The 26,929-nt window shown below is 46.4% G+C and overlaps 1 protein-coding gene across 50 annotated transcripts in view; it reads left to right on the top strand.

Moving 5' to 3' along the window:
- The window catches only part of LOC137425109 (inter alpha-trypsin inhibitor, heavy chain 4), a 332,019-nt gene that overhangs the window by 85,692 nt on the left and 219,398 nt on the right, over window positions 1–26,929 (top strand). For all 50 annotated transcript variants that reach the window (XM_068113193.2, XM_068113169.2, XM_068113208.2 and 47 more), the window contains exons 4-9: window positions 1,885–2,132; window positions 2,339–2,511; window positions 6,746–6,862; window positions 13,483–13,654; window positions 13,766–14,536; window positions 25,289–25,327. In XM_068113193.2, the coding sequence (XP_067969294.2) occupies window positions 1,885–2,132; window positions 2,339–2,511; window positions 6,746–6,862; window positions 13,483–13,654; window positions 13,766–14,536; window positions 25,289–25,327 (1,520 nt within the window). The remainder of the gene's footprint in view (window positions 1–1,884; window positions 2,133–2,338; window positions 2,512–6,745; window positions 6,863–13,482; window positions 13,655–13,765; window positions 14,537–25,288; window positions 25,328–26,929) is intronic.

Below are 26,929 nucleotides of genomic sequence, written 5' to 3'. Positions count from 1 at the left end.
TATTTCCATTCAATGATAAATATAAATGAGTATCACAAAAAATATTACAGTTGGGCGAAATATCTCTGTGATGGTGTCCTTGCCTCTGAGGCACCTATGCCTTGTTTGCACCGCAAGCTGGTCTTTTGATTAACAGTTTAAGTACCACATTTTCCCACCAAAATCCCAACCTCCATAAGGATACATCACCTTCAACCAGGTCAGTGAACTGTTCCTGTGGGAAGCTTTTCAATCTTATTTCAGTGTGTGGAAGAGTTAGTTGGTCCAGTAACATCAATACATGCTCCCAGACACTATTACACTATAAGGCAGATTAAATGGTGGCCATAGCAAAAGCCCTGCCTTGGCACTCTTTGGAGATTGAAGAGTTGCTGACACTTCTGGCAGAAGAGAATATGCAGGCTGAACTGGCATCAGGTTCAAAGAATGAAAAGCTGTTCATCTGCCCTTCATTGCAGCTGTTATCCAACGTTGGGATAAACTATGAAAAATGAAATTTGTGCACAAGCAAATGATCAAGATTATAATAGGAAAAGTGGGTAGTGCTCTAAACGAGCTTGTACATACAATGAGAAAGTCGATGTCGTCATTGTGGACAGCCTTGCAACGGCATGTGATACATACCGTGAAATGGGGTGAATAGGGACAGCAAGGTGAATAGGGACACAAACTGAAAAAAAGTTCGGAAACTTTTTTCGCTGAAAATTGATAACCATACTGATTTGTTGATATTTTGGTTGAAAGTGTTCTCTTGTTTTTAAAAAAAAGCAACTTATAGTCCCTATTAACCCCATGTATGGGTTAAATAGGAATAAATAGGATTTTTATGGCTGTCCCTATTCACCCCGTTTTACAGGTGAATAGGGACAGTCACTAATACAAAAATAATAATAATCAAGAAATAGGGAGTTTGGAGAAACTTTTTATCCCATATTTTTTTTCATTGGCACCGTGGTTTATATTATGGGTGCATATTATGTGCAGCCATCTGAGCTATCAATTTAGCAATAAGTTGGAAACTCAGGATTGTTTCTTGATTTTTTTTTTTTTTGTATTAGTGACTGTCCCTATTCACCTGTAAAACGGGGTGAATAGGGACAGCCATAAAAATCCTATTTATTCCTATTTAACCCATATATGGGGTTAATAGGGACTATAAGTTGCTTTTTAAAAAAACAAGAGAACACTTTCAACCCAAATATCAACAAATCAGTATGTTTATCAATTTTCAGCGAAAAAAGTTTCCAAACTTTTTTTCAGTTTGTGTCCCTATTCACCTTGCTGTCCCTATTCACCCCATTTCACGGTACATACACTTACACAATCATTCCGCCCACAACCCATGAGGAGGAAGAAATGGTCAGCTCTTCTCGCGGCTTGAAACACCTCAGAATGGCTGTACACCTTGGCATGGAATACTCAGTCGTGCAAACGAGGAACTAGTCCTGTGTTTTCTACCTGGTAGAACTAAATCTGCTGTAATCATTGGTTGTCAGCAAGGAGCATTCAGTATGTCATCTTTGAAATAATCTATTATGGTAAGCTAGTTGGAGGCATCTTTTCATAGAGAAAGCTGTCCTTCAGGGAGGATGTTAATGTGGATCTGCCTTATACAGAATGACAGTTAAAGACTCCAGAATATCTTCTTTTTTTAAGTAGGACGTTAGACCAAAGTTATTTACTAGCTCGAGAGTTGTTTGTAAAGTTGCCTACTTGATAAATCCAGATTCAATAGGTGAGCCTCAAAATGAAGCAATTTTGACTGATCTTTCATCGAAAATGTCTCCTCTTTACTTACGTTTGCTTCTTCAAAATATATGCATTAAAAAAAACTACAGAAGAATTTATTAGTCTTAAGAGAATGAATGAATGTGCTTTCCACAGGGAGCGTGACACAAACACGTTTACAGTTAGTGTGAATGTGGCTGCAAAAAGTAAAGCTGTGTTCCAGCTCACCTATGAAGAATTGCTACGCCGGAAGTTAGGCCTGTACGAGATTGCCATTAGTGTGAGGCCACAAGACAAAGTGCGAAAGCTCAAGGTGCAGGTCTTGATTGAAGAGAAGGCCGGAATCACACGCTTTCTACCCCCACAAATACGGAAAAACAAGCTCCTTACGAACACCTTGGATGGTGAGACATTGGTTGGCTTTGGAATCTCTTTTTGGAACACCTTGGTTGGCTTTGGTATTTTGCTCGAGTTTAGAAGTACCGGTAATCATTCTCAGATTTAGACTTGTGGTCACATATTCACATTACGAGATATGCTGGTGTATTAACAATCGTGGGTAAAAAATGGCTTCTGATAATTCTCCAATACTATTTTGCGATCTCAACAGAAAAATTACCTCCCCTTCCTTCAACGGTGGTCGACAAGAATGAGACTGCAGCAAGCATCACATTTACTCCAACAAGAGAAGAACAAGACACTCTTGCTGACAGTTCTGGGAATTTTGGAGATTTTGTTGTTCTTTATGATGTTGGAAGAAGTGGAGAAATTGGTGAAATAGAGGTATGGTTATTGAAAATGTAAATTGGAGGTTAACAAAATGTATCCCTGAACAGCAAGTTTGGTACAGCTCTTTCATAGCTCCTAATTTTATTCAGAATTGTTAAACCATGACCTAGCATAATTCAGAGACAGGTTTAGAAGATTTACGAGATGATCACATTAGCAGACCGCCTAAAGTCATAGCAGAAAGGACATTTGCTAATACAGGTAAAGAGATTCCATTCTGACATCCTGTGATGGAATAGGAGGGACACTCAATTGCATTGGAATGATCAGGTGATTCTATAGGTAAAATAAAAGGGAGACAATGGAATCAAGTTGAGCAGAATGCTTTTTGGGATGAGAAAGGGTAGGTAAGTAGACACAACGAGATACAAAACGGCAGAGAATACCACAACAAATATGTATGTACCACAATAAATGGGTAAATATGAATACAGTATATTTCAGAGCAGAAACTCTGCCATGTAGTCCAAGGATCTGTCTGTAGAACTCTTAGATGGAATTGTGAGGAGGCATAGATCTGGGGAAGGGTATAAAACAATTTCTAGAGTTGAATGTCCCCAAGAGCACAGTGAGTTCCATGATTAGGAGATGGAAAGAATATAGACCTACCCAGACTCTTCCTAAAGCTGGTCATATAACCAAACTGAGCAACCAGGCAAGAAGGACCTTGGTCAGGGAGGTGACCGAGAGCCCACTAACCATTCTGACAGAACTACAGAGTTCCTTGGCCAAGATGGGAGAACCTGCCAGAAGGACAACAGTCTCTGCAGCTCTTCACAAATCTAGGCTTTATGGGCGGCCAGACAGAAGCCCCTCCTGAGAAAAAGGCACATGACAGCACGCCTGTATTTGGCAAAAAGGCACGTGAAGACTCTGAGAGCATGAGGCAAAATATTCTGTGGTCTGATAATTGGTCTGATAAGACGAAAATTGAACTGTTTGGCCTGAATGTAAAGCTGGCGGAAACGGAGCACAGCTCATCACCAATCTAACACCATCCCTACCATGAAGCATGTTGGTGGCAGCATCATGCTATGGGGATGCTTTTCAGTGGGAGGGACTGGGAGACATGTAAGAATAGAGGGAACAATGAATGGAGCCAAATACAGGCAAATCCTTGAGAAGAACCTGCTTCATCAGGACAATGCCCCCAAGCATCCAGCCAAAGCAACGCTGGAATAGCCAGACCAAGAACGTGAAAGTCCTTGAGTGGCCCAGCCAAAACCCAGACTTTAATCCCATTGAGATTCTGTGGAAAGACTTTAGGATTGCTGTTCACCGACATTCCCCATCCAATTTGACAGAGCTTGAGCGAATCTGCAAGGAAGAATGGAAGAAACTCCCCAAATCCAAATGTGCAAAGCTAATACCAACATGCCGAATAAGACTCAAAGCTACCAACGACACTTCTACAAAGTATTGACTCAATACTTTTGGAAATTAGATATTTCTGTATTTCATTTTCAATACATTTGTAATACATACCTGACTTACCCTTGGCGATCACCCGCCACATACCCTTGGCCAGTGGCGCAGTGATTGGGGGGGGGGGGGGTTGTGGGGGAGGGTGGAGGGGGCGACCGCACCAGGCGCGAAGTGGATGGGGCGCCAAATTACACCCTAAAAAAACGTTTCCATGCTCCATTTGATTGTATTTCATATAAATTATAATACAACGAACTTGTGAGATCACGAGAAGCAACTTACAGAATCTACGTTTTACAGTTTAAATTCCGTGCTACATGTCAATGTGTCGTGTCAATGTGTCAGGTCGATGTTTACAAACTCCTTTCCATCCGAATTCACTTTTTTCCTAATTCCTATTTCTATCACTTTGCACAGGTGTCTGTGAATTTAGCACCCTTTACCCTTTACTCGATTCAAAGTTAGCGTTGTACCATTACAAAAACGGGGGGGTGTTGTGGATTTCTTTGTACAAAAGGCGGATGCGAATGCGTAAATAAGGTAAATTATGGACTATGGTAATCCGATAATGGTTTGAATCCTATAAAGGCCTGAGAAACATAATGTAAGATGCAAATAGGGCAATGGTTCGAATACAGTAATGTACTGAATTGGTTGTGATTCCAGTAATGGACTGAATCAGTTCATAATGAGGTTTAATATGCACTCTGTAACATGGAGATCGACCATTGGCCCAAAGGATGGACGGGTGTAACTGTTGGACGTTTGTTATTTCATTACGTCGATCAAATCTAGATATCTCACGGTGTTATGTCCCAATAAGCAACGGCCAGGATCACGTGTCAAGTGAGTTCTTTAACTTCCTTGCCTTCCTCTGCTGCTCTGTCTCATCAGCTCTAGTCTCTAGGCCATAGAATTACCACACCATGCTACATGCATGTTTGATGTAGTTGTTGTTAACAGCCTTGTAGCATACCTGCCTGCTGTTCTGCTTCAGCATTAGTTTACCTTTCACCAAGCCCAGGTATGCTTGGACCAGGGTGGGGATTATACGTTCGTTTTATTATTGCCAAATGGTGCGAATATTATTATTGTTGTTAATATTATTAGTATTAATAAATGCTTTGTTACAATGTTATCATTGTTTTTGTTATTTATTTTGCAATTGGAATACCTTGTCATGGAAGGACCTATTAAACAGCTCTATACACCTTAACATGGCGCGTGTTTAGAAACATAGGAATTCTTCCGGATTCTTTGTAGTTAATAAGCCTAATCATCTCAGGAGATCATATCTAAATCTATTCTCATTTTGAAAAGCTCCCAGGGCTCCGGTGCTGATCACGCTGGGGAAGCTTAGAGCTCTTTCATATGGCCCCCTCAATAGGAATTTCTGACTATGTCAGTGCCTGCAGGGGATGCTATTTTTGACATTCGCCCCGAGCGCCACAAACCATCACTACGCCACTGCCCTTGGCCCACGATCCAATGATGGCAATATTTTGGTCGGACCACTATATAACCTTGACCTTCAATATTATTTTAGGGATATAATATAAATTAAGAAAATGTGTCCCGATCTACAATCTATCCATAAAACTCAACAACTTGAAAATCGAAGGAATATTATTAAAGTTATGAACAAAAATGTGTTTTTGTTCATTAGGTCACAATCCACAAAAATTAGTTCAAGGACACTAATCAAATATCAGGTGCTCAACTTCAGTGCAGGTACATTATTATGATGCAAGAACATATTGGAAGACCAAGTGGTCCTTATGATTGAGCAAGTTGTAAAACTGAGCAATGACAAAAAAAAAACCAATTATTTTTTACAAAACCACCATTTGACCATGACCTTTACCCCAGAGGGGTATGATGGAAATTAAGCAAATGTGACTTGCTCTAGGCTAACTATAGAGGGAAGTTTCGTTCCAATCAGACAAGCATTAGTCGAGTTTTCTTGAAAAATGTTAATATATCTATAATTGGATCATGACCATAAAAATGAGGTCAACGTCAAATAAAATGTCAATCCTGCATACCTTCTATTCCCATTATTGATGCAAAATTTAATACCGAAAGGTCTAATATCGGCAGAAATAAAAAAGGAGGAAAGCCTCATTGGTGGTTTAGTTCTCTCCCTTTAAGGAGGGATTTAAGGAAAAACTTAAGGAGATTCGTATATGCAACCATCCTCAACATAAGGATGTCCTTAAGGGAAAAGTTTAGGAAATACTTAAGTAAATCATTGAATATGTCCTAAACGATGGTTTATGCAACCCGGTCCTTGACCTTTAACGAGGAGCAGTATGATATAAATTAGTTGTAAATGCACCTTGCTCTAGAATCTAGGCTAGCTAGAGAGGCAATTTAGTTCTGATCGGACAAATCTTAGTCAATATATGGTGAAAAATGCTAAAATGTCAATAATTAGGTCATAACCTTATAATTAGGTCAAGGTCAAAGAAACAACCCCACACACTTTTTATTCACATAATTGCTGCAAAATTTAATTCTGAAGGTCCCAGCCAGCTCTGACCTACAGCTCAGAAATTGATAAAGCTCGGACATTGGGAGTGTTGGAGTGCAGGAAGAAAAAATATATCTAAGTTTTTGAGAGGCTTAATGATGTAAGGCTTGTTCTTCCTAACACGAAACATTATCCGAATGCAGGCGTTAAGTCAGAAAAGATTGTGATTGAGATGGTGACAAAAATGAAGACCATCAATAAGCCCAGAACTACAAAGGAAATTGCAATAAACCAATGTAAAACACTAAATCAATTATTGTTTTGTTTCAGATTGAAGGTGGTTATTTTGTGCATTACTTTGCACCGAAAGGATTAACAGCACTGCCCAAAAATATCGTATTTGTGATTGATGTGAGTGGTTCCATGTCTGGTACCAAGATCAAACAGGTGAGTTATTATGGATGACTTTGTTTATTTTTTGCAGAGGAAAAATTTTCTCTTTTTAGATAAATGATTCATCTTTCATGTTTTAAACCCTAAACCTGATAGAAAAAAAGATTTTCAACACAAGCACCAAAACAAAATTAAACTATAAAGCATCTGAAAATGCAAAGCCCATCCTCGTCTGTTTGTATTCAGACATCTTCTTCTTCCATGTGCTCAAAATAACGAAAGCAGCTTTAAAAAAATACAAGATGAAAATTGAAGATTTTATGCAGCCTTGACCTTTGAGCTTTAGATCTAAACAAAAATTAGCTTCTAGCTTTTGATTGGTGAACCAATTCTGTGACCCACTATGCAAAGTTTTTTAATTTCATGTCAATTGGACGAAAATTGACGATTTTATGCAACCTTGACATTTGATTTTTCTGATGAAATTATTAATTTGTTTTCACTGTATTATCATATTAAAGCTTTGTTGAAAATTTGATGACAAAACTGAAATGATAAATTGAAATTTCAAGTCAATTGGATGAAAGTTGATTATTTTATGTGATGGTGACCTTTGACCTTTCGACAAAATTATTAATTTGTCTTCTCCATATTCTCATAATAAAGCATTGTTGAAAACTTGATGACAAAACTGAAATGATAAATTGAAATTTCAGGTCAATTGGATGAAAGTTGATTATTTTATGTGATGCTGACCTTTGACCTTTCGACAAAATTATTAATTTGTCTTCTCCGTATTATCATAATAAAGCTTTGTTGAAAATGTGATGACAAAACTCAAATGGTACATTGAGATTTCAGGTAAATTGCTCCTGTTGTGCAGGGGACAGGCTAAATATTGAACTGCATAATTGGTCAAGTTAATGATTTTCTGAGTCAACTCAATAATGAGCGCAGGGTATGGGTCAAGCACCACATGGTTGAATGTTTTTTCAACAGTCATTGATTGGGTGATACTTGGTACTGTGGCGGACACGAAAGCACTGACGTGGTGACATCACCCCGTACACCGAGTGGGGGTGGGCCACGCCCGGGAGAGAGGCGTGGCCTCACGATATACACGGGGCGCGCAGCCCTGAGAGTTCAGTGTTACAGTGAGCTCTTGAATAAAGACTCTTACAAATTACCGCGTTGTCCGCTTCCTCCTTGTTTACAAACAGCGCACGTAACACCGCGCTTTACTGGTGACCCTCGACGTTGGATCTGCCGTAGCGATCCTTCCAAACACGACGCCATTGCCATGGCCAACAACGCGATGTCGATTACACTTCCCGAATTTTGGGAGGCCCAGGCCGAAGTTTGGTTCGTCCAAGCCGAAGCCCAGTTTCAGCTTCGGCGCCTCACCCACGACGACACGCGCTACTGCCACGTCGTCGCCTCCCTCGGGCCCGGCACGGCCGCTCGAGTTGTGTCCGTCCTTCGCCACCCACCGGACGGCCACAAGTACGAGGCACTCAAGCGGCTGCTCCTAGCCACGTTCGGCCTCACAGAGGACGCACGGGCGGACCGCCTCCTGGATCTCCCCGAGCTCGGCGACACGCGCCCATCGGTCCGAATGGACCATATGCTGTCACTGTTGGGCGACGAAGCCCCGGGTTCTCTATTCCGGGCGCTTTTCCGTCGCCAACTTCCAGCACAGGTACGCCTCACGTTGGCCGGGACCGTGCTAACGGAACCCCGAGCATTGGCCGCCGCGGCGGACAGGTACTTCGCGGCTTCGGACACGCGGGCGAGAGTCGATGCGGCCGTCACGGACCTCGAGGCTGATGCTGCTGCTGATGCTGATGATGCTGATCCACAGCATCAGCTTACACGGCATACGCAACATGCTGATACGCACCTCGTGGCCGCCGCCATGCCCCGCCCACCGCCGCGGCGAAAACCGCCACCGCGGGGAACACCGCCAACTCCGCCGGCCTGGTGGAGCCAGCCGCACTCCTCCAGCTCCACCACCTGGTGCTGGTTCCACGCCAAGTTCGGCCACGAGGCTCGACAGTGTCATCCGCCATGCTCCTTCAACAGGTCGGGAAACGCCCGGGCCGGCGCTCGATAGTGGCAATGAGCGCCGGCCGTTCGAAGAGCCTGCTGTTCATCACAGACACCTTATCCGGGCGCCGTTACCTGTGCGACACAGGAGCGCAGGTGAGTGTCGTTCCTGCCGGTACGTCGGACAAGCATGCCGCGGGCGGGGGCCCCGCGCTGCTTGCCGCAAACGGGACGCCCATCCGTACGTACGGAAAACGCTGCCTCTCTCTTCGGTTCGGAGGGCAGGTTTTCCGATGGTCGTTTGTCACCGCCGACGTGCCCATGGCATTGCTTGGCGCGGACTTCCTGTGCGCAAATGGGCTCCTGGTCGACGTAAATCACAGACGTCTTGTCCAGGCCGAGACGTTCAGCTCGCTCGCTTGTGCGCTGCCCAGCTCGTCGAGCAGCCCACTGAGTGGCTCACCGAGCGGCTTGCCAAGCGGCTTGCTGAACGGTTCGGTTCCGGCCACGTTGATCTGTACGCTTCCGGCAGCGGATGAATTCACCCGCCTCCTCGCCGGCTTCCCGGCCCTCACGCGGCCCACCTTCTCGGCGGGGGCCGTCAAGCATGGGGTGGCCCGTCACATCCCCACCGTCGGGCCACCGGTCTACGCCCGGGCACGCCGCCTCGAGCCGACGAAGCTGGCGGTAGCAAAAGCGGAGTTCGCTACCCTGGAGCGACTCGGCATCGTTCGGCGCTCGGAGAGTGCTTGGGCGTCGCCGCTGCACATCGTGCCGAAGCCCGGCGGGGGATGGCGACCGTGCGGGGACTATCGCCGTCTCAATGACGCCACCACCCCCGACCGCTACCCCGTCCCCCACATTCAGGACTTTTCCGCGCGTTTGGCGGGCATGTCCTTCTTCTTGAAGGTGGACCTCATATGCGGATACCATCAGGTCCCCGTCAGGCCGGAGAACGTACCGAAGACGGCGGTCATCACGCCGTTCGGACTCTTCGAATTCCTGCGGATGCCCTTCGGTCTGAAGAATGCGGCTCAGGCGTTCCAGCGACTGATGGACAGCGTCCTGCGCGACTTGGATTTTGTATACGTCTACCTGGACGATATCCTCGTCGCCAGCGCGTCCCGCGAAGAGCACCTACACCACCTCCGCACGCTCTTCGAACGCCTGGGCCAGCATGGCCTGATTGTGAACCCCGCAAAGTGCCGGTTCGGCATCGCCGAACTCGATTTTCTGGGGCACCGCGTCACCAGGCACGGAGCCGTCCCCCTGCCGGCCAAGGTGGAGGCGGTGAAGGGGTTTCCGCGCCCCCGCACGATCAGGGGGCTGCAGGAGTTCCTGGGCATGGTGAACTTTTACCATCGGTTCCTGCCCCGTATCGCCCAGCTCCTGCGCACCCTGCACGAAGCTCTCCGAGGTAAGCCGGGCAAAGGCGACGTCACCTGGACCGAGCAGATGGACGCAGCGTTCACGGGCGCGAAGCTCGCCTTGGCAAACGCCACCATGCTCGCGCACCCGGCGCCCGATGCGCCGATCGCCCTCACCACCGACGCCTCGGACTACGCGGTGGGCGCGGTGCACGAGCAATGGGTGCATGGAGCTTGGCAACCGCTGGCGTTCTTTAGCCGGCAGCTTCGCCCGCCCGAATGCCGTTACAGTACCTTCGACCGCGAGTTGCTCGGGCTTCACTTGGCGGTCAGGCACTTCCGCCATCTGCTCGCGGGCCGTGCATTCACGGCCTTCGTCGACAACAAGCCGCTGGTCTTCGCGATGGGCAAGGTCACCGAGCCGTGGTCGGCCCGGCAGCAGTGTCACCTCTCGGCCGTGTCCGAGTACACGACGGACATCCGGCACGTCGCGGGGAAGGACAACCCGGTGGCGGATTGCCTTTCCCGGGCCGTCGCCCACGCAGTCCACCTCGGCATCGACTATGCCCGGATGGCAGCGGACCAGGTCGCTGACCCCGACGTCCAGGCCTTGCGGACCGCCGACACGGGCCTCCGCGTCACCAAGGTGCCGTTCGACGGCGCGGGCACGGCCCTCTTGTGTGACGTCTCCCTCGGGCGGCCTCGCCCCATCGTGCCCGTGGGCTGGCAGCGCCAGGTGTTTGACGCCATCCACGGCCTGTCCCACCCGGGCGCGAGGGCCTCCCAAAGGTTGATCGCCGACAAATTTGTCTGGCATGGCCTCCGGAAGGCCGTCCGCGGCTGGGCCAGGACGTGCCTCGCGTGCCAGCGCGCCAAGGTGCACCGGCACACCCAGGCCCCGTTGGCCCCGTTTACGGTGCCGGAACGCCGGTTTGACCACGTCCACGTGGACCTGGTGGGACCTCTGCCCCCCTCGCGGGGTTTCACCCACGTCCTCACCATGGTGGACCGCACCACCCGGTGGCCGGAGGCCATGCCCTTGGTGTCGACGACGGCGGCGGACGTCGCGAAGGCTTTCATCACCACCTGGGTCGCCCGGTTCGGCGCCCCCTCAGACATCTCGTCCGACCGCGGCCCCCAGTTCACCTCGGAGCTCTGGGGGGCGGTCGCGCAGGGGCTCGGGGTCCGGCTGCACCGAACCACGGCCTACCACCCCCAGGCTAACGGCCTGTGTGAGCGATTTCACCGCTCATTGAAGGCCGTGCTCCGGGCCACCCTCCACGACGGCGGCTGGGTCGACAGGCTCCCCTGGGTCCTGCTGGGCCTCCGGACGGCGCCCAAGGAGGACCTGCACGCATCCGCGGCGGAGTTGGTCCTCGGGCAACCGCTGCGGGTGCCGGGCTAGTTCCTCCCCGACTCCACGGCGCACAGCAGCGCTCCGCTCTACAGGAGACCGCCCAGAGGTTCGCCCCGGTGCCAACGGCACGCCACGGGCACCCACCGACGCACGTCGCCCCGGAGCTTCGCACGGCGGAGTACGTCTTCGTCCGCCACGATGCCCACCGGACACCACTGCGGCCCCCGTACGACGGGCCTTTCCGCGTGCTGGAGACCGGGGTGAAGCACTTCACCCTGGACATCGGCGGTACTCCTGACCGCATTTCTGTGGACCGCCTCAAGCCGGCCCACCTCGACGTGGACCACCCACCGCCAGTGGCCCGACCCCCGCGTCGGGGCCGCCCCCCTGCGGGCGGACCCCCGGCACCGCCCAGCCCCACCGCCACGCCGCCCCCCGGTCATGCACCCATCCCAGGGGCAGCCGGAGGCATCCCAGATGGCATCCCTGCATCCCAGACGCCGCCAGTCGCCAGGGGGCGCTTCGGCCGGGTCATCCGTTTGCCCCGCAAACTGGCCCTTCAGGTGCGCGGGGATTCTGGGGGGGCGCGTGTGGCGGACATGAAAGCACTGACGTGGTGACATCACCCCGCACACCGAGTGGGGGTGGGCCACGCCCGGGAGAGAGGCGTGGCCTCACGATATACACGGGGCGCGCAGCCCTGAGAGTTCAGTGTTACAGTGAGCTCTTGAATAAAGACTCTTACAAATTACCGCGTTGTCCGCTTCCTCCTTGTTTATAAACAGCGTCCACGTGGACCTGGTGGGACCTCTGCCCTCCTCGCGGGGTTTCACCCACGTCCTCACCATGGTGGACCGCACCACCCGGTGGCCGGAGGCCATGCCCTTGGCGTCGACGACGGCGGCGGACGTCGCGCAGGCTTTCATCGCCACCTGGGTCGCCCGGTTCGGCGCCCCCTCAGACATCTCGTCCGACCGCGGCCCCCAGTTCACCTCGGAGCTCTGGGGGGCGGTCGCGCAGGGGCTCGGGGTCCGGCTGCACCGAACCACGGCCTACCACCCCCAGGCTAACGGCCTGTGTGAGCGATTTCACCGCTCATTGAAGGCCGCGCTCCGGGCCACCCTCCGTGACGGCGGCTGGTTCAACAGGCTCCCCTGGGTCCTGCTGGGCCTCCGGACGGCGCCCAAGGAGGACCCGCGTGCATCCCCGGCGGAGTTGGTCTTCGGGCAACCGCTGCGGGTGCCGGGCGAGTTCCTCCCCGACTCCTCTGCACCATGCACAGCAGCGGTCCGCTCTGCAGGAGACCGCCCAGAGGTTCGCCCCGGTGCCAACGGCACGCCACGGGCACCCACCGACGCACGTCGCCCCGGAGCTTCGCACGGCGGAGTACGTCTTCGTCCGCCATGATGCCCACCGGACACCACTGCAGCCCCCGTACGACGGGCCTTTCCGCGTGCTGGAGACCGGGGTGAAGCACTTCACCCTGGACATCGGCGGTACTCCTGACCGCGTTTCTGTGGACCGCCTCAAGCCGGCCCACCTCGACGTGGACCAAGTACTAAAGCGCGTAACACCGCGCTTTAGTACTTTGATAAATTATTTAAAGCTTAATTTTGATATATTCCATGTCGTCGTCGTTGTTCAATGCATGAGTGCTGCTGATGCAGTGCCATCTTGTTGGTTAGAGCAGGAATTTGGAACTTGGCCAGGGTGATGGTTATAGCTCACCTACTGTGCAATACTAGACCACTCAGAGGAAAGTGTGTATACCTCTAGGCTTTTCTTCCAGCCGGTGCAATGTCTGATGTAACCATGTAATTTTGCGATTGTTTTCTGCTACAAGTGTAATTCCTTACTTTCTCTGCTTGACTTGGGAAAACATGTTAAATTTTATTTTCAAACAGACACGAAATGCAATGCTCCAAACACTGGGTGACCTCAAAGAAAACGATTACTTCAATATACTTACCTTTTCTGGTCGTGTTGATGCTTGGAAAAATGAAGGTTTGATCTCAGCAAAGAAAGAGAACATTGACAGAGCAAAACAATTTGTCAGATTAATGAAAGCACACGGATGTAAGTTGCATCTCCCTTCAACTGTAATGATTTTCTCCAAGGAAAGAAAATTTACACTGATTTGATGATGTTGCATTCACTGAGCTAATCCATGTTGCATTTTCTTCACAGCAACAAACATCAATTCTGCCATTCTGACAGCAGTTGAACATCTGAAGAGTCACCAATCGAACGTTGTTTCTGCATCACTCATTGTCCTGCTGACCGATGGAGATCCAACAGAGGGCGAAACAAACACTGACAAAATCATGGAAAATTCTATAAAAGCTATTGATGGCAAATATAGCCTCTTTTGTTTAGGCTTTGGTCATGATGTCGATTTCAACTTTCTCAAGAAGCTCGCTTTACATAATGGTGGCTTTGCAAGGAAAATATTTGAAGATGTTGATGCAGATCTCCAGCTAAATAATTTCTACAGCGAAATTGGAACGCCATTGTTGTCTGAGTTGCAGCTAAAATATCCTGACAATAAAGTTTCCAAGACAACAAAAAATACATTTAATAACTATTTCAATGGCTCTGAGATTATAGTGGCCGGGAGGATGGAGGAAAAGGAAAATCATTCCTTGGAAGTTGTGATTGATTGCTTTGGAGCTTCACATAGAATATTCTTCAATGATACCATCTCAATTCAACGTCCACCACCAAAGAAAAGCCCTCCAAGTTTCACTGAAAGGCTCTGGGCATATCTTACCATCAAAGAGCTTTTGCAGAAAAAGCTATTGGCTGACGATTTGAGCAGAAAGACAAACATAAGCACTCAGGCGCTGTCACTGTCACTTCGTTATAACTTCGTGACACCTCTCACATCCATGGTGGTCACAGTGACAGAAGAAAGTGAGGAAGTGATGCCTGAAGAAGCCAGAAATACTAGGAGAATCGGTATGTTCTGTTTCTATTAATTATTTGGCTAATTCTTAGTAATTTAAAAGCTCATATTTTGAGTTCCTGACGCTCTTTTTTATCGTGTGAAAAAAAAACAATGCACAAATAAAGGCCCATCTTAACCATTTGAGGGCGACAAACATCTTGAAAGTAATTTTCAGATACAAGTACAATTTTATTACTAGTATAGCTATAAGAATCACGAATATATTCAAGAAATGCATGACGAAAAGTTTTTGCTAATCAACAAACAAAAAAAGTTTTACTAATCAACAACAAAAAGGAAAATTTATGGAAACGCAAAAAGCTTTTGATCAGTGTCAGCTGCAATGTTTGCCAATGTACAAACAAAGTAATCTAAAATTGCAAGGAAACTATCGGAGATACAGCTATCTAAACGATTGAAGTTTAGGGACATATGTGTCCTTTGGTCCTTAAAGGGTTAAACAATCATTATTGCACCTCCTTGTTAAATCCGTCTCTGGTGTATGCTTCCCTTCCAAGCCCCCATCCCTTCTCAAATGGTATATTATTGTACAGGGTGAATCAGAATAATGTATAAACACTTTAAAGTGCTGTATTTTGTAGATGCCATGATTAGTTTGCATGCAAATTTCTGCATAATATGGTTAAGGCAAGCACTTAATTCCTATATTTTGCAAGGGAACCCTTGACTGATTGACATGCAAAATAATCAACTCACATTTGAGCAGAGGAAAACCATCTCAGTGTTTATACATTATTCTGATTCACCCAGTATCTACAGACTCTGGCCAAGATAATGCAGTTTAACTCTGTTTGCTTCCAAATTTAATGTCCCCAACCTATCCCGTTCTACCCCCATCTTACTGCCTTGTATCCAATGTCTACTGGAGTTTGTGTCCTCACCCAAGAAGGTAGAGAACTTTCTATCTACTCTCAACCCTGCTTCAGCAATGGGCCCAAATGTAATCATTGCCCATGTCCTCAAATCCTGCTCTGTTGCTCTAGTTTCTCCAATGGTTGCTCGTTTCAGTCTGCCCTTTTTGGCTGCCTCATGCCTGCCTGTAAGTAAATGACCATCACTCCTGTCCACAAGGGTTTAAAATTTTATCCTTTCCACTGAAACCACTTAACCTTACTCCAATTATAATTAAAATCATCGAGTCCATAATTGCTAGCAATGACGAGTCTTTCCAGTTTTCAAACACTGGCATTTTCCAAAATCCGTCTAACATAACATTCATTTTGTATTCTGTTGTGGTAACTAAACTTTCAATGTACTACTGCACCACTTTAAGAAAAGTTTTGTATGCCCTGAATCTCAAACAAGAGGTCAGGACCATCTCTCTGTGTATATGTCAGACATTCAACACATTCTGGCATCCTGCTTTGCTTGCAAAGATCTTTGCCTGTGGCATACAAGGCCACTTTCATTCCTGGATTTGACTTCCTCGACTCACGTAGATAACATGTTGCTAATGATACAACTCTCTCTGCCAAAGGTAATGTGTTGGATACAGTCTTGTTCCTCATCTATGTAAACAACCTATTCGATGCTCTTGAAAACCTGCTCGAAAACCCGCTCTTGTGTATTTAGCATACACAAACAGTTTATAAAATGTAACAGCGCTGGGGCGAGGGCAGAATGTCTTGACTAAGGTGCTATATGCCACAACGGGTTTTGACCAAGTTTTCTTTTTTTTATTTAAAATTATGCATTTCATCGCATGCCTAATTTGTGTAGCTAAAAGATGTTTAGCTCGTCAACAAAAGCGTGATTCCTCTATGAGAACTAGAGCTCTGGAGTGACATATCTGGGGCTGCGAGTAGCAATGGATGTCACAGGACCTCTGCCTGCATGAGTTCAACAAAATTTTGCAGGCTGAAAAGAAAACCCTATCAGGAATGCTCGATAATGCAAAAACTGCCAGGAATGCACTTGTGTTTAGCTCGTCAACAAAAGCGTGATTCCTCTATGAGAACTAGAGCTCTGGAGTGACATATCTGGGGCTGCGAGTAGCAATGGATGTCACAGGACCTCTGCCTGCATGAGTTCAACAAAATTTTGCAGGCTGAAAAGAAAACCCTATCAGGAATGCTCGATAATGCAAAAACTGCCAGGAATGCACTTGTGTTTAGCTCGTCAACAAAAGCGTGATTCCTCTATGAGAACTAGAGCTCTGGAGTGACATATCTGGGGCTGCGAGTAGCAATGGATGTCACAGGACCTCTGCATGAGTTCAACAAAATTTTGCAGGCTGAAAAGAAAACCCTATCAGGAATGCTCGATAATGCAAAAACTGCCAGGAATGCACTTAGAGGTTTGTGAACTGAAGAGGAATTTTCTTCAATTGTTGCTAAGGTGAACCAGAAAGTTGAAGTTAATGAACGGGACCCCACAACGTTGCCACGTTTCAGAAGGCTGCCAAAGAAAGACACTGGTGCCTCTCCAAGTTACAATGTTAATAAATTCAGAGGAGCACTACTGGGTTCCTTTGCAATTGTAGTCACTACCCTTCAGCAGCAAGATGAGCTACTGAATACAGCATCAACTACTGGGTTGGCTGTACATCAGTGTTTGGAAACAATACTGATAACTTCCAAAGTGGACAAAAATCACATCAGCATGTATCCTGAACTCGACTGTGAAGCACTTCAGGTCCAGTCGAAAATGTTCCATCATCATTTCCACCCCATAACTGTTTTTGATGCTCGGGAAGCAATTACTGTCATGTCATCTGATACAGTATGAGGCATCTTTTCTACAAAGTGGAGAAACTTCACTGGCTACTGCTCGTTTGCCCTGTTACTTCCTGTCATTCAGGTCTCTCCATTGGTTAAAAACCTGGCTTTGAAACACCATGTGACAACTGCCGTTAAATTCACCAGTAAATTGCCACAACCATAAAGACTGGCTAGATCAAGTGAATGTACATGGGATAACACAATAATTAATCAACAGTTCGACATAAGAATGCTGCAAAGCATTTGGGGGATTTCTAACATGGAGTAAACACCGCATACAGTGCCTTCAGAAAGTATTCATACCCCTTGACTTTTCTCACATTTTATTGTGTATCAGCTTGAATTAAAAATGGATCAAATTGAGATAGTTTGTCCTTCATCTGCGCATAATAGCCCATAATGTCAAAGTGGAATTTTGTTTTTAGACATTTTTACAAAATAATTAAAAATTAAAAGCTGAAATGTCTTGGGTCAATAACAATTCAACCCCTTTGACACTCCAAATTGAGCCCAGGTGCATCCAATTTCCTTTGCTCATCCTTGAGATGACTCTACAACTTGATTGGATTGGAGTCCATCTGTGGTTAATTCAATTGATTGGACATGATTTAGAAAGAAACACACCTTTCTATACAAGGTCACACAGTTGACAGTGCATGTCAGAGCAAAAACTCGACCATGGAGTCCAAGGAACTGTCCATAGAATACAACAACAACAACATGCATTTTAAAAGGCCATTTTCCCTGCTAGAGCGGGGGTTAGCCTTGCGGTCCCCATGACAATCTTCTCCATTTTGCCCTATTTTCTGCATCTCTCCTTGTTAACCCCCTTGCCCGCATTTCTTCTTCCACCATCTTTAGCCAAGTCTTTCTCGGTCTTCCCCGTCTTCTACTTCCTTCTACATTCATTTCCATCACTCTTCTCAACCAGTCACTTTCATCCTTCCTCAACACATGACCAAACCATTTCAACCTGTTCCTCTTCACAGCATCAATCACAGGCTCTATTCCCATCATCTTTCGCAATTCATCATTTGTCTTCCTCTCTCTCAACGATACTCTGCACATCCGTCGAACCATTCGCATTTCCACCCTTTCCAACCTTCGTTGCTGCTCTACGTCCATTACCCATGTCTCGCTCCCATAAATCATAACACTTCTCACACATGCAGCATACACCTTTCCCTTCAGCTTCAACGACACTCCCCTCATCATCAGCACGCCACTCAATTCCCGAAACTTCTTCCATGCACATCTCACTCGAGCAACCGTTGCCGAGTCTGATCCACCTTCTCCATTCAGCATGTCTCCGAGGTAGCAAAATGTTTTCACACCTTCCAGCTTCACACCGTCTCCAAGATCCAACTCAACATTTCCTCCATCTGCAGCTCCCTCTGTGCACACCTTACATTTGAATGTAGCTGCCACACTGGTTAATGACCCTCTCAGACCACTACATTTTTGATGAACCCACTCAGCGCACATTGTACACTGAATGGAGTTCACTCCGACACCCTTCCTACACACAGCACAGGGCCACTTCCCAGTTCTTTCCACCTCACCACATGCTTTACCACTTGCCATCACCTTCGTCTTTCCGATATTCACCTTCAGACCTTTTGTCTCCATACATTCCTTCCACGTGTTCATCTTTTCCTTCAGTCCATCCATACTTTCCGCAATCAACACCAGATCATCTGCATACAACAACTCCCATGGTAAACCCTCCTTTACGTTCTGAGCCAGCACCTCCATCACAGCTACAAATAGTAGTGGACTTAGTACCGACCCCTGATGCACTCCCACCTTCACCTCAAACTCACCACTGTTCCCGTCCTTCGTCCTTACAGCTGTGCACGCTCTTTTGTACATTGCCATCATTACTCTGATCAACCATTCCTCCACTCCTAACTTCCTCAATGCCCATGTCAATACTTTGCGTGGAACCCGATCGAATGCTTTCTCCAAATCAACAAACCCAAGAAACAACTTCTTCCTCTTCTCCATGTACTTCTCCTGTGACTGCCTCACAATGAAAAGCGCGTCTGTTGTTCCTCTTCCTGGCATAAATCCAAACTGCATTTCGTCGATCTTCACTTTCTTCCTTATCCTCCTCTCCAACACCCTTTCCAATACCTTCATTCCATGCTCCAATAACTTTATCGCTCGGTACGAGCCACACTCCAGAGGGTCACCTTTCCCCTTGTATAGAGGGACGAGGGTACTCAGTTCCCAATCCACTGGAATGCGGCCTTCTTTCACCACCAGATTACAGATCTCTGTCATTCTCTTCACACCCCAACTTCCTGCTGCCTTCAACATATCTCCCACAACTCCCGTCGGCCCTCCCGCTTTTCTACCCTTCATTGCTTTTATCACTTCCTCAACTTCCTTCTCAGTTATCTTCTCTGCCGGTCCTAAAACTGGGTTACTCTCTATGTTGCCATCCCATTCATTCTCTGTATTCAACAGCATTTCCATATATCTTTTCCATCTTCCTTTAATTCCATCTGGGTCGACAACGATTTGTCCCACTTCATCCTTCAAGCAGCTCACCCCCATCACATCACACCTCTCTTTCGCTATCTGCTTTGCAATCCTGAATACCGCTCTCTGACCCTCTTCCGAATCCAAGCGTTCTCCAAACATTTTCCTACATGCCTCCTGCGCCTTTGCTACCTCTTTCTTTGCAGCCTTCCTGGCTGCCTTATAACTTTCATGCTCTGCTGTTTCTGCTCCCGTACCCTTCGCCTTCTGCCACTCCTTGAACTTCTTCCTCTTCTCGTCAATCCTCTTTCCAACTTCATCATCCCACCACCATGTTTCCGAGTGCCTCGGTGGTCCTTTTGTCCATCCACATACCTCACCAACGGCTCCCAACAGACTATCTTTCATTGACATCCAACCACGTTCAAGCTCAACCACATCATCCTCGACCCTACTCAGCCTCTCTTTTAATGCCTCCCTTACTGTCCCCTCTTTCAACCTCCACACCTTCATTCTCGGTTGGTACTTCACCCGCCGAGCTCTCCTCGCACCTTTCACCCTTACGTCGCAGACAACCAAGTGGTGCTGTGAAACAGCCTCCTCCCCCGGGATCACCTTTGTGTCTCGCAGGTGCCCCCTATCTCGCCTACGCACCATCAGGTAGTCAACGGTTGTCGTCGACCCACCTGACGTGTATGTAACAAGCTTATTATCCTCTTTCTGGAACTGAGTATTACAAATCAACAAATCAGCTCCATCAGCTCCATAGAATGCTGAGATATAATTGTGCTGAGGCATAGATCTGGGGAAGGGTATAAAACAATTTCTAGTGTTGAAAGTTCCCAAGAGCACAATGAACTCCATCATTAGGAAATGGAAAGAATATGGAACTACCCAGACTCTTCCTAGAGCTGACGTCTGAGCAACCGGGGAAGACGGACCTTGTTTAGGAAAGTTATGAAGAACCCAATGACCACTCTGACAGAACTACATAGTTCCTTGGCTAAGATGGGAGAACCTGCCGGAAGGACAACCGTCTCTGCAGCCCATCATGAATCTCGACTTCATGGGAGAGGGGCCATATGGAAGCCAATCCTGAGAAAAAGGCACGTGACAGCACACCTTGAGTTTGCAAAAAGGCATGTGAAAGACTCAGAGCATGAGGCAAAAATTCTGTTGTCTGATGAGATGAAAATTGAACTCTGACCTTAATGCAAAGCGCTACATCTGGCAGAAACTGATAGTAAGGGAAACATATGAAAATCTGTTAACTAAATTGTTACCAAAACATTTCTTCACCAATATGTTTGTAAAGGTGTGTAATAACATGTGTTAAAATGTTGAAGTTCAACTCCCGTGGGAAACCCAGAAAAAAAGCTGTTGAATTCGGGTACCGAAAAATTATTTTCGAGAATTTTTATTTTTTTTAATCGGCCCTTAAGTAACTTATGAGGGGTCAAATAAGGGTTTTTCATGATTCTGAGTTGATTGTTAACATTTATATTTCACCACAGGCACTCCTTTGTGGAAAAATAATTTCTAAATATATCTCATTTTCTACTTTGCAGGACATGGAGTCTAGCAATATGGATGAAGACGTTACTCCACCTGTGCTCAATTGCTTCATCTGTGCACGCTCGGATACACCAGCTGAAAGGCTCATACAGGCAACTCCAAAGGGATACTCAACTTTATTGAAACAAGCAGAAACTGTCGAAAATGTTACTGTTGTGGAACGTATGAAGGAGGCTCAAAAGGAAGGAAAACTGAGGTACCACCAGAAGTGTAAAAATGATCTGTACAACAACTTTGTTGCAACCACCAAGAAGTCAGCTCAAGCATCGAAGGCAGAGAAAGAGTCATCAAAGTTGAAGAGAAGACGCACTACTTGTGAGTTCAGTTCATCAACTGGCTGCAGTTCTAGAAGATCACAGTCAGTTGACCTCCTGTATAAGGATGTATGCATTCTTTGCAACCAACCAGCCCAGCTCTACAAAAATAATCCAGCACAAGCTAGAAAGAAATACAGAGTGCCAGATAATTTGACTGCAGATACACTGAAGGCAAGCTTGCTGAAGACAGCACGGAGTCGCGGGGATGACTGGGGCACTGAAGTCACTGGACGCCTGGAAGGGATCAACGACTTGGTAGCAGAAGAAACACTGTACCATTTGCGATGCAAACTTATGTTTGCGAGAGGTGACAGTTTGTCCAAGACTGATGAGGAAGGAAAAAGGAAGAGAGGACAGAGGAGTATTGATGAGGAGCGAGAGGCAGTTTTTATTGAATTCTGCGAATGGTTAGACTCAGAATTAGAGCATGGGGTAATGAACATGGACCAAGTCCATGAAAAGCTGCAGGAGTTTGATCAGTCACCAGAGAAGAGCCTTTCTTATTCAAAGCATTGGCTAAAGATAAAACTTCTAGAGAAATACGAAGACACCTTGTATTTCACAACACAGGAAAGAAGGGCAGATGTACTCTGTCTCAAAGATGGCACCGACAATATTCTGCGAGTGCATCATGCTAATCTTGACCATGGAGATGAGAAGACTCAGATCATAAAGACGGCACTCAAGTTCATATCCAATGATATTGCCTTTATTGATTTAGGTCCAAAGTCATACCCCACCACACACAGTATGACTGACATCGATAGTCAGCTGACACTTGTTCCTGCAAGCCTTCAGATGTTCTTGAGACCGATTGTCAAGACAGACGAAAGAGTTGCCGTTTGGGGGCAGAATTTTATTAAGGCCTGTCGACCTCGGTCTGGAGTATTGCCACACCAAATGGGGCTTGCCATACAACTTGATCATAGATTTGGGTCAAAATGGATGCTCAACAAGTTCCACCGGCTGGGATACACTGAGTCTTACACGGAGACACAAAACTACAAATACTGCTTCCTTAATAGTAGGAGTGGAGATGATGTTCCAGATACTTCTGGCACTCTTGACACCATTGTGGAGGAAACTGCTGAACAGATCAATGATGAGGTTGCGGTTGATGCTGCGCTTGAGGATCAATCAGTGATGACAGCCAAAGTGCCAGCCAGTGAAAGTGAATTGTCAAGTAATGATCAGGTGGTCTTTATGGAGGTTGGGGAAACAAACAATGCAGTCACTCAGTTTGTTGGAGACAATATAGATTTAAACATTGTCTCTATTCACGGAAACACTCCCTTTCACTCAATGGGTTGGATCGAAGTCACCTCTCTGGCACCACCTTTGCCAGATCCACAGACAACAGCAGCTTTCCCCCGGGTGAAGTTGAAGGCACTCGACAAAGCTAAGATCCTGAGAGGAACTGAAGTAAAGATTATTCCATTTATGAACAGGAAACAGATAGGAACGAACACGATCATGTTTCTCCCCCTCGCTGAGCTTTCCTCCTCCCTGGCTCATGATCAGCCACTCCTCACTCCAGGTGACACACTCTGGGCAGCGGGGTGGGTGATCAAAGCCAACGATCCTGAGTTCCCACACTCCAACTGGAATGGCTGGATGAAGAGAATCCATGCTAATGATGCAAAGCAGAGCACACAGATCGAGTTCCTCCCAGTTATTGAAGGAGACCCTAATGACCTCAACACCATCTTCACCACAGAAGCCACCAAGGAAACAGTGATTCAGGCTGGTACTGCGATTTTCAAGTACATTTACCATGGACGAGATACTACATTGGGTGAAATTCGGTACAACATGTTCTCAAGGAAGGCAGCGGCAGGAGTGATCAAACCAGAGACTGTACCTCCAACAGAGGGTGCAGCTGCACAACATTCACTCCGTGCCTACCTGCAGACCCGGGACTGGATCCTTCTACAGAGCATGTCTCTGAACCCCAGTGACTATGGATGGACAATAGGTGTGCATGGGTATGAGCCAGTTCCAACACTGGACCCCACGGCTCCTGAGGAGCTATTGCAGTTCACGAGCTGTAATTGTCATGGAGATTGCAGCAACCGGCGATGCAGCTGCAAGAAGAATGGGGTCACATGCATCTCGGCCTGTGGAGTCTGTAATGGCATTACATGCAGAAACTGCAGTCATGATGTTGTTGAGTCTGAAGAAGACATAGACAATGACTGTTGAAACTTCTGACATTGTGAATGAGAAATAACTCTTGAGTATTATATATGTATGTGAAATAAAAGCTACTTTGTGTGTAAATGTAAAAGTGAAAATATAAATGTTAACAACCAACTCAGAATCATGAAAAACCCTTATTTGACCCCTCATAAGTTACTTAAGGGCCGATTAAAAAAAAAAAATTCTCGAAAATAATTTTTCGGTACCCGAATTCAACAGCTTTTTTTCTGGGTTTCCCACGGGAATTGAACTTCAACATTTTAACACATGTTATTACACACCTTTACAAACATATTGGCGAAGAAATTTTTTGGTAACAATTTAGTTAACAGATTTGTGAAATATCTCATAAAATGCCCTATGAGCACAGATCATCACCTATCCAACACCATCTCTACCATGAAGCATGGTGGTGGCAGCATCATGCTATGGGGATGCTTTTCAATGGCAGGGACTGGGAGACTTGTAAGGATAGAGGGAACAATGAATGGAGTCAAATTCAGGCAAATCCACTGAGGAGAACCTGATTCAGAATGCAAAAGATCTCAGACTGTGGCGATTATTTAGGTTCCAACAGGACAATGCCCCCAAAAATAAAGCGAAAGCAACACTGGAATAGCTTCCAAACAAGAACGTGAAAATCCTTGAGTGGCCCAGCCAAAGCCCAGGCTTGAATCCCATTGAGAATCTGTGGAAAGACTTGAAGCTTGCTGTTCACCGACGTTCCCCATCCAACTTGACAGAGCTTGAGCAAACTGCAAGGAAGAATGTGAGAAACTCCCCAAATTCAGATGTGCAAAGCTGATACAAACATACCCCAAAAGACTCAACGCTGTAGTCACTACCAAAGGAGCTTCTACAGAATATTGACAAAGGCAGTTGAATGCTGGTGTCAATTCGAATTTTCTGTATTTCATTTTTAATTATTTTGTAAAATATTCCCAAATTTTTTTTGCACTTTGACATTATGAGGTATTATATGTAGATCAGTGACAAAAACAAATCTCAATTTGATCAATCTTAAATTCAGGCTGTAACACAACAAAATGTGAAAAAAGTAAAGGGATCTGAATACTTTCTGAATGCACTGTGCAACTAAGGGAAGGTGAACATTACATTTACATATTTAATGTGCATTTTTGTGCATTTTGTTTTGTCACAGTGGTAACGATAACATCGGTACAACCTTTGCACCGTCTTGCTCTTGCTTTTTTGCCGCATTGGCGCTAAGATCTTGTATGACATCTCCCTGCAATGCCAGTCTTCCCCCTACGTCCCAATTGTGCAAATAAATAGCCACCGCTACAAACATCCCACTTGATTTTGGGATTGCCTGATCTGTCAATGACACTGCTCTTGCTTGACAGCTAATTTATGGTAATATATTCTTATTGTTCATCCTAATATAATACAATGCATTTGTTCTTTTCTTTTGTTAATACAGATTCATTTAGAGGGTGGCGTCCGTCACTGTTCAGTAAAGGTAAGACCAATTCACCTTGCATTTCATTTCATTTCTTTCTGCTATTTGAGTTTTTATAAAGAGTGAGCCTCAGCTAATTTATGCTAATATATTGGGAATATTGACAGTGGGGTAGCAGGGCAACAAACGGGGTATACCCAGCAAGGGAATAACAAAGAGAAGAGATAGAGATAGGAAAGGGGTTGGAAACTCTGAAACTATCAAGAAATGAGGGTTGAGTTATAAAATGTTAATTGGGCTATAATAAAGACCATGGGTCAGACCGTGAGAACGATATCCGGGAGCCCGGTTAGAGTTCCACAGGTCATGTCAAAACGACTGCAACCACCAGTTAAGTCCACAGCCTCAAGCAAGTTCCCGGAACTGTATCGCATTACAATACTCTTTGGGACCATGTAGTAACTAACTGAGCGATGTGCCAATAGGCGCTGGCAACCTTCCTAATCTGATCACGAGTGTTCAGAGCTGGATTGAGCCAGCTCGTCGAACACCAAAGTCACAAAATGTGACCAAATGAGATCATCACAATGAGCAGAATTCAACCCTGAGACAAGATGCATTTTTAAAACCATTAAATGGTATGGGAGAAGGATTACATGACGCAAACATAACATCCATCCACCTTTGGTGGCGGAGGTAATAACAACCAGTATTTAAAAAAAACCCACCTTTAGAGGCCATTTTTCCCTGCAGACCAGGGGTTGGCCTTTTTTCGCACACCATGGTCCCCTTTTTGAAGCAATGTTTTATGGCAGGATGCCCTTCCTGCCACCAACCCTGTTATTTGCCTCTTGCGATATACAGGGAATTACCAGTGAACTGGTACTCAATTTGCCGACCTCAGAAGGATGACAGGCTGAGTCAACCCCCCCCCCCCCCCCCCAACGTTAATTCAGCGATCGACTGGTATTCTAACCCAGGATACTATAATCCCAAGCCGGCACCCTGACCGCTAAGCCAACACCAGGCTAAATAACAACCAGTGTGTGATAAACAAATATAAATGAATCGGTAAATAAACTCGTTTATCCCTTACCTCCCTCGAACAACCCAAATGTTGCATATTTCTTAATATGTCTTATCTTAAGGCCCATCCACTCAATCTACGAGAACACAGTACAGGGAATACAAATAACAAAGTCGAGAGGTCAATTGCAAAACCGAAGGCAAGATGTGCAGCAGTCCGGAAACAGGGTTATGCGCAGCTCTCTGGTGCAATCGAAGGCCGCTTTGCTCTGGGAATTCAATGTTCACAGTTCCAGCACACTCTGCTCTGCACATTCAGAGACTCAGGCATTCTCATCCCTCCTGCCATTCACCCAAATGGTTGCCACTCCTCTCTGGGTAACTCTCGCTCTCTCTCTCTCTCGGCTTCTACTTCTCCTCTCCCAGAGCAGCAGTAATGGTCAACCACCTCTGTCAGCCACATTACCAACTGACGTCAAAATAACTTCCTCTCCTTCAAAGCAGCCGTTAACACCACTTAGGCTAGTGGCCAAATTAAAAAAGCGGCCTAAAATGTGAGAAACCCCTACCCACGGTAGAACAAGTCGCAACCTATTTTTTCTTGAAGAGGGATGTTTGGGGAGTTAGAAAATCATG

This window comes from Myxine glutinosa, chromosome 4 (genome assembly GCF_964187855.1).
Source record: "Myxine glutinosa chromosome 4, kmMyxGlut1.1, whole genome shotgun sequence".
Lineage (NCBI taxonomy): Eukaryota > Metazoa > Chordata > Myxini > Myxiniformes > Myxinidae > Myxine > Myxine glutinosa.
This window is presented reverse-complemented; position numbering and strand designations above follow the sequence as displayed.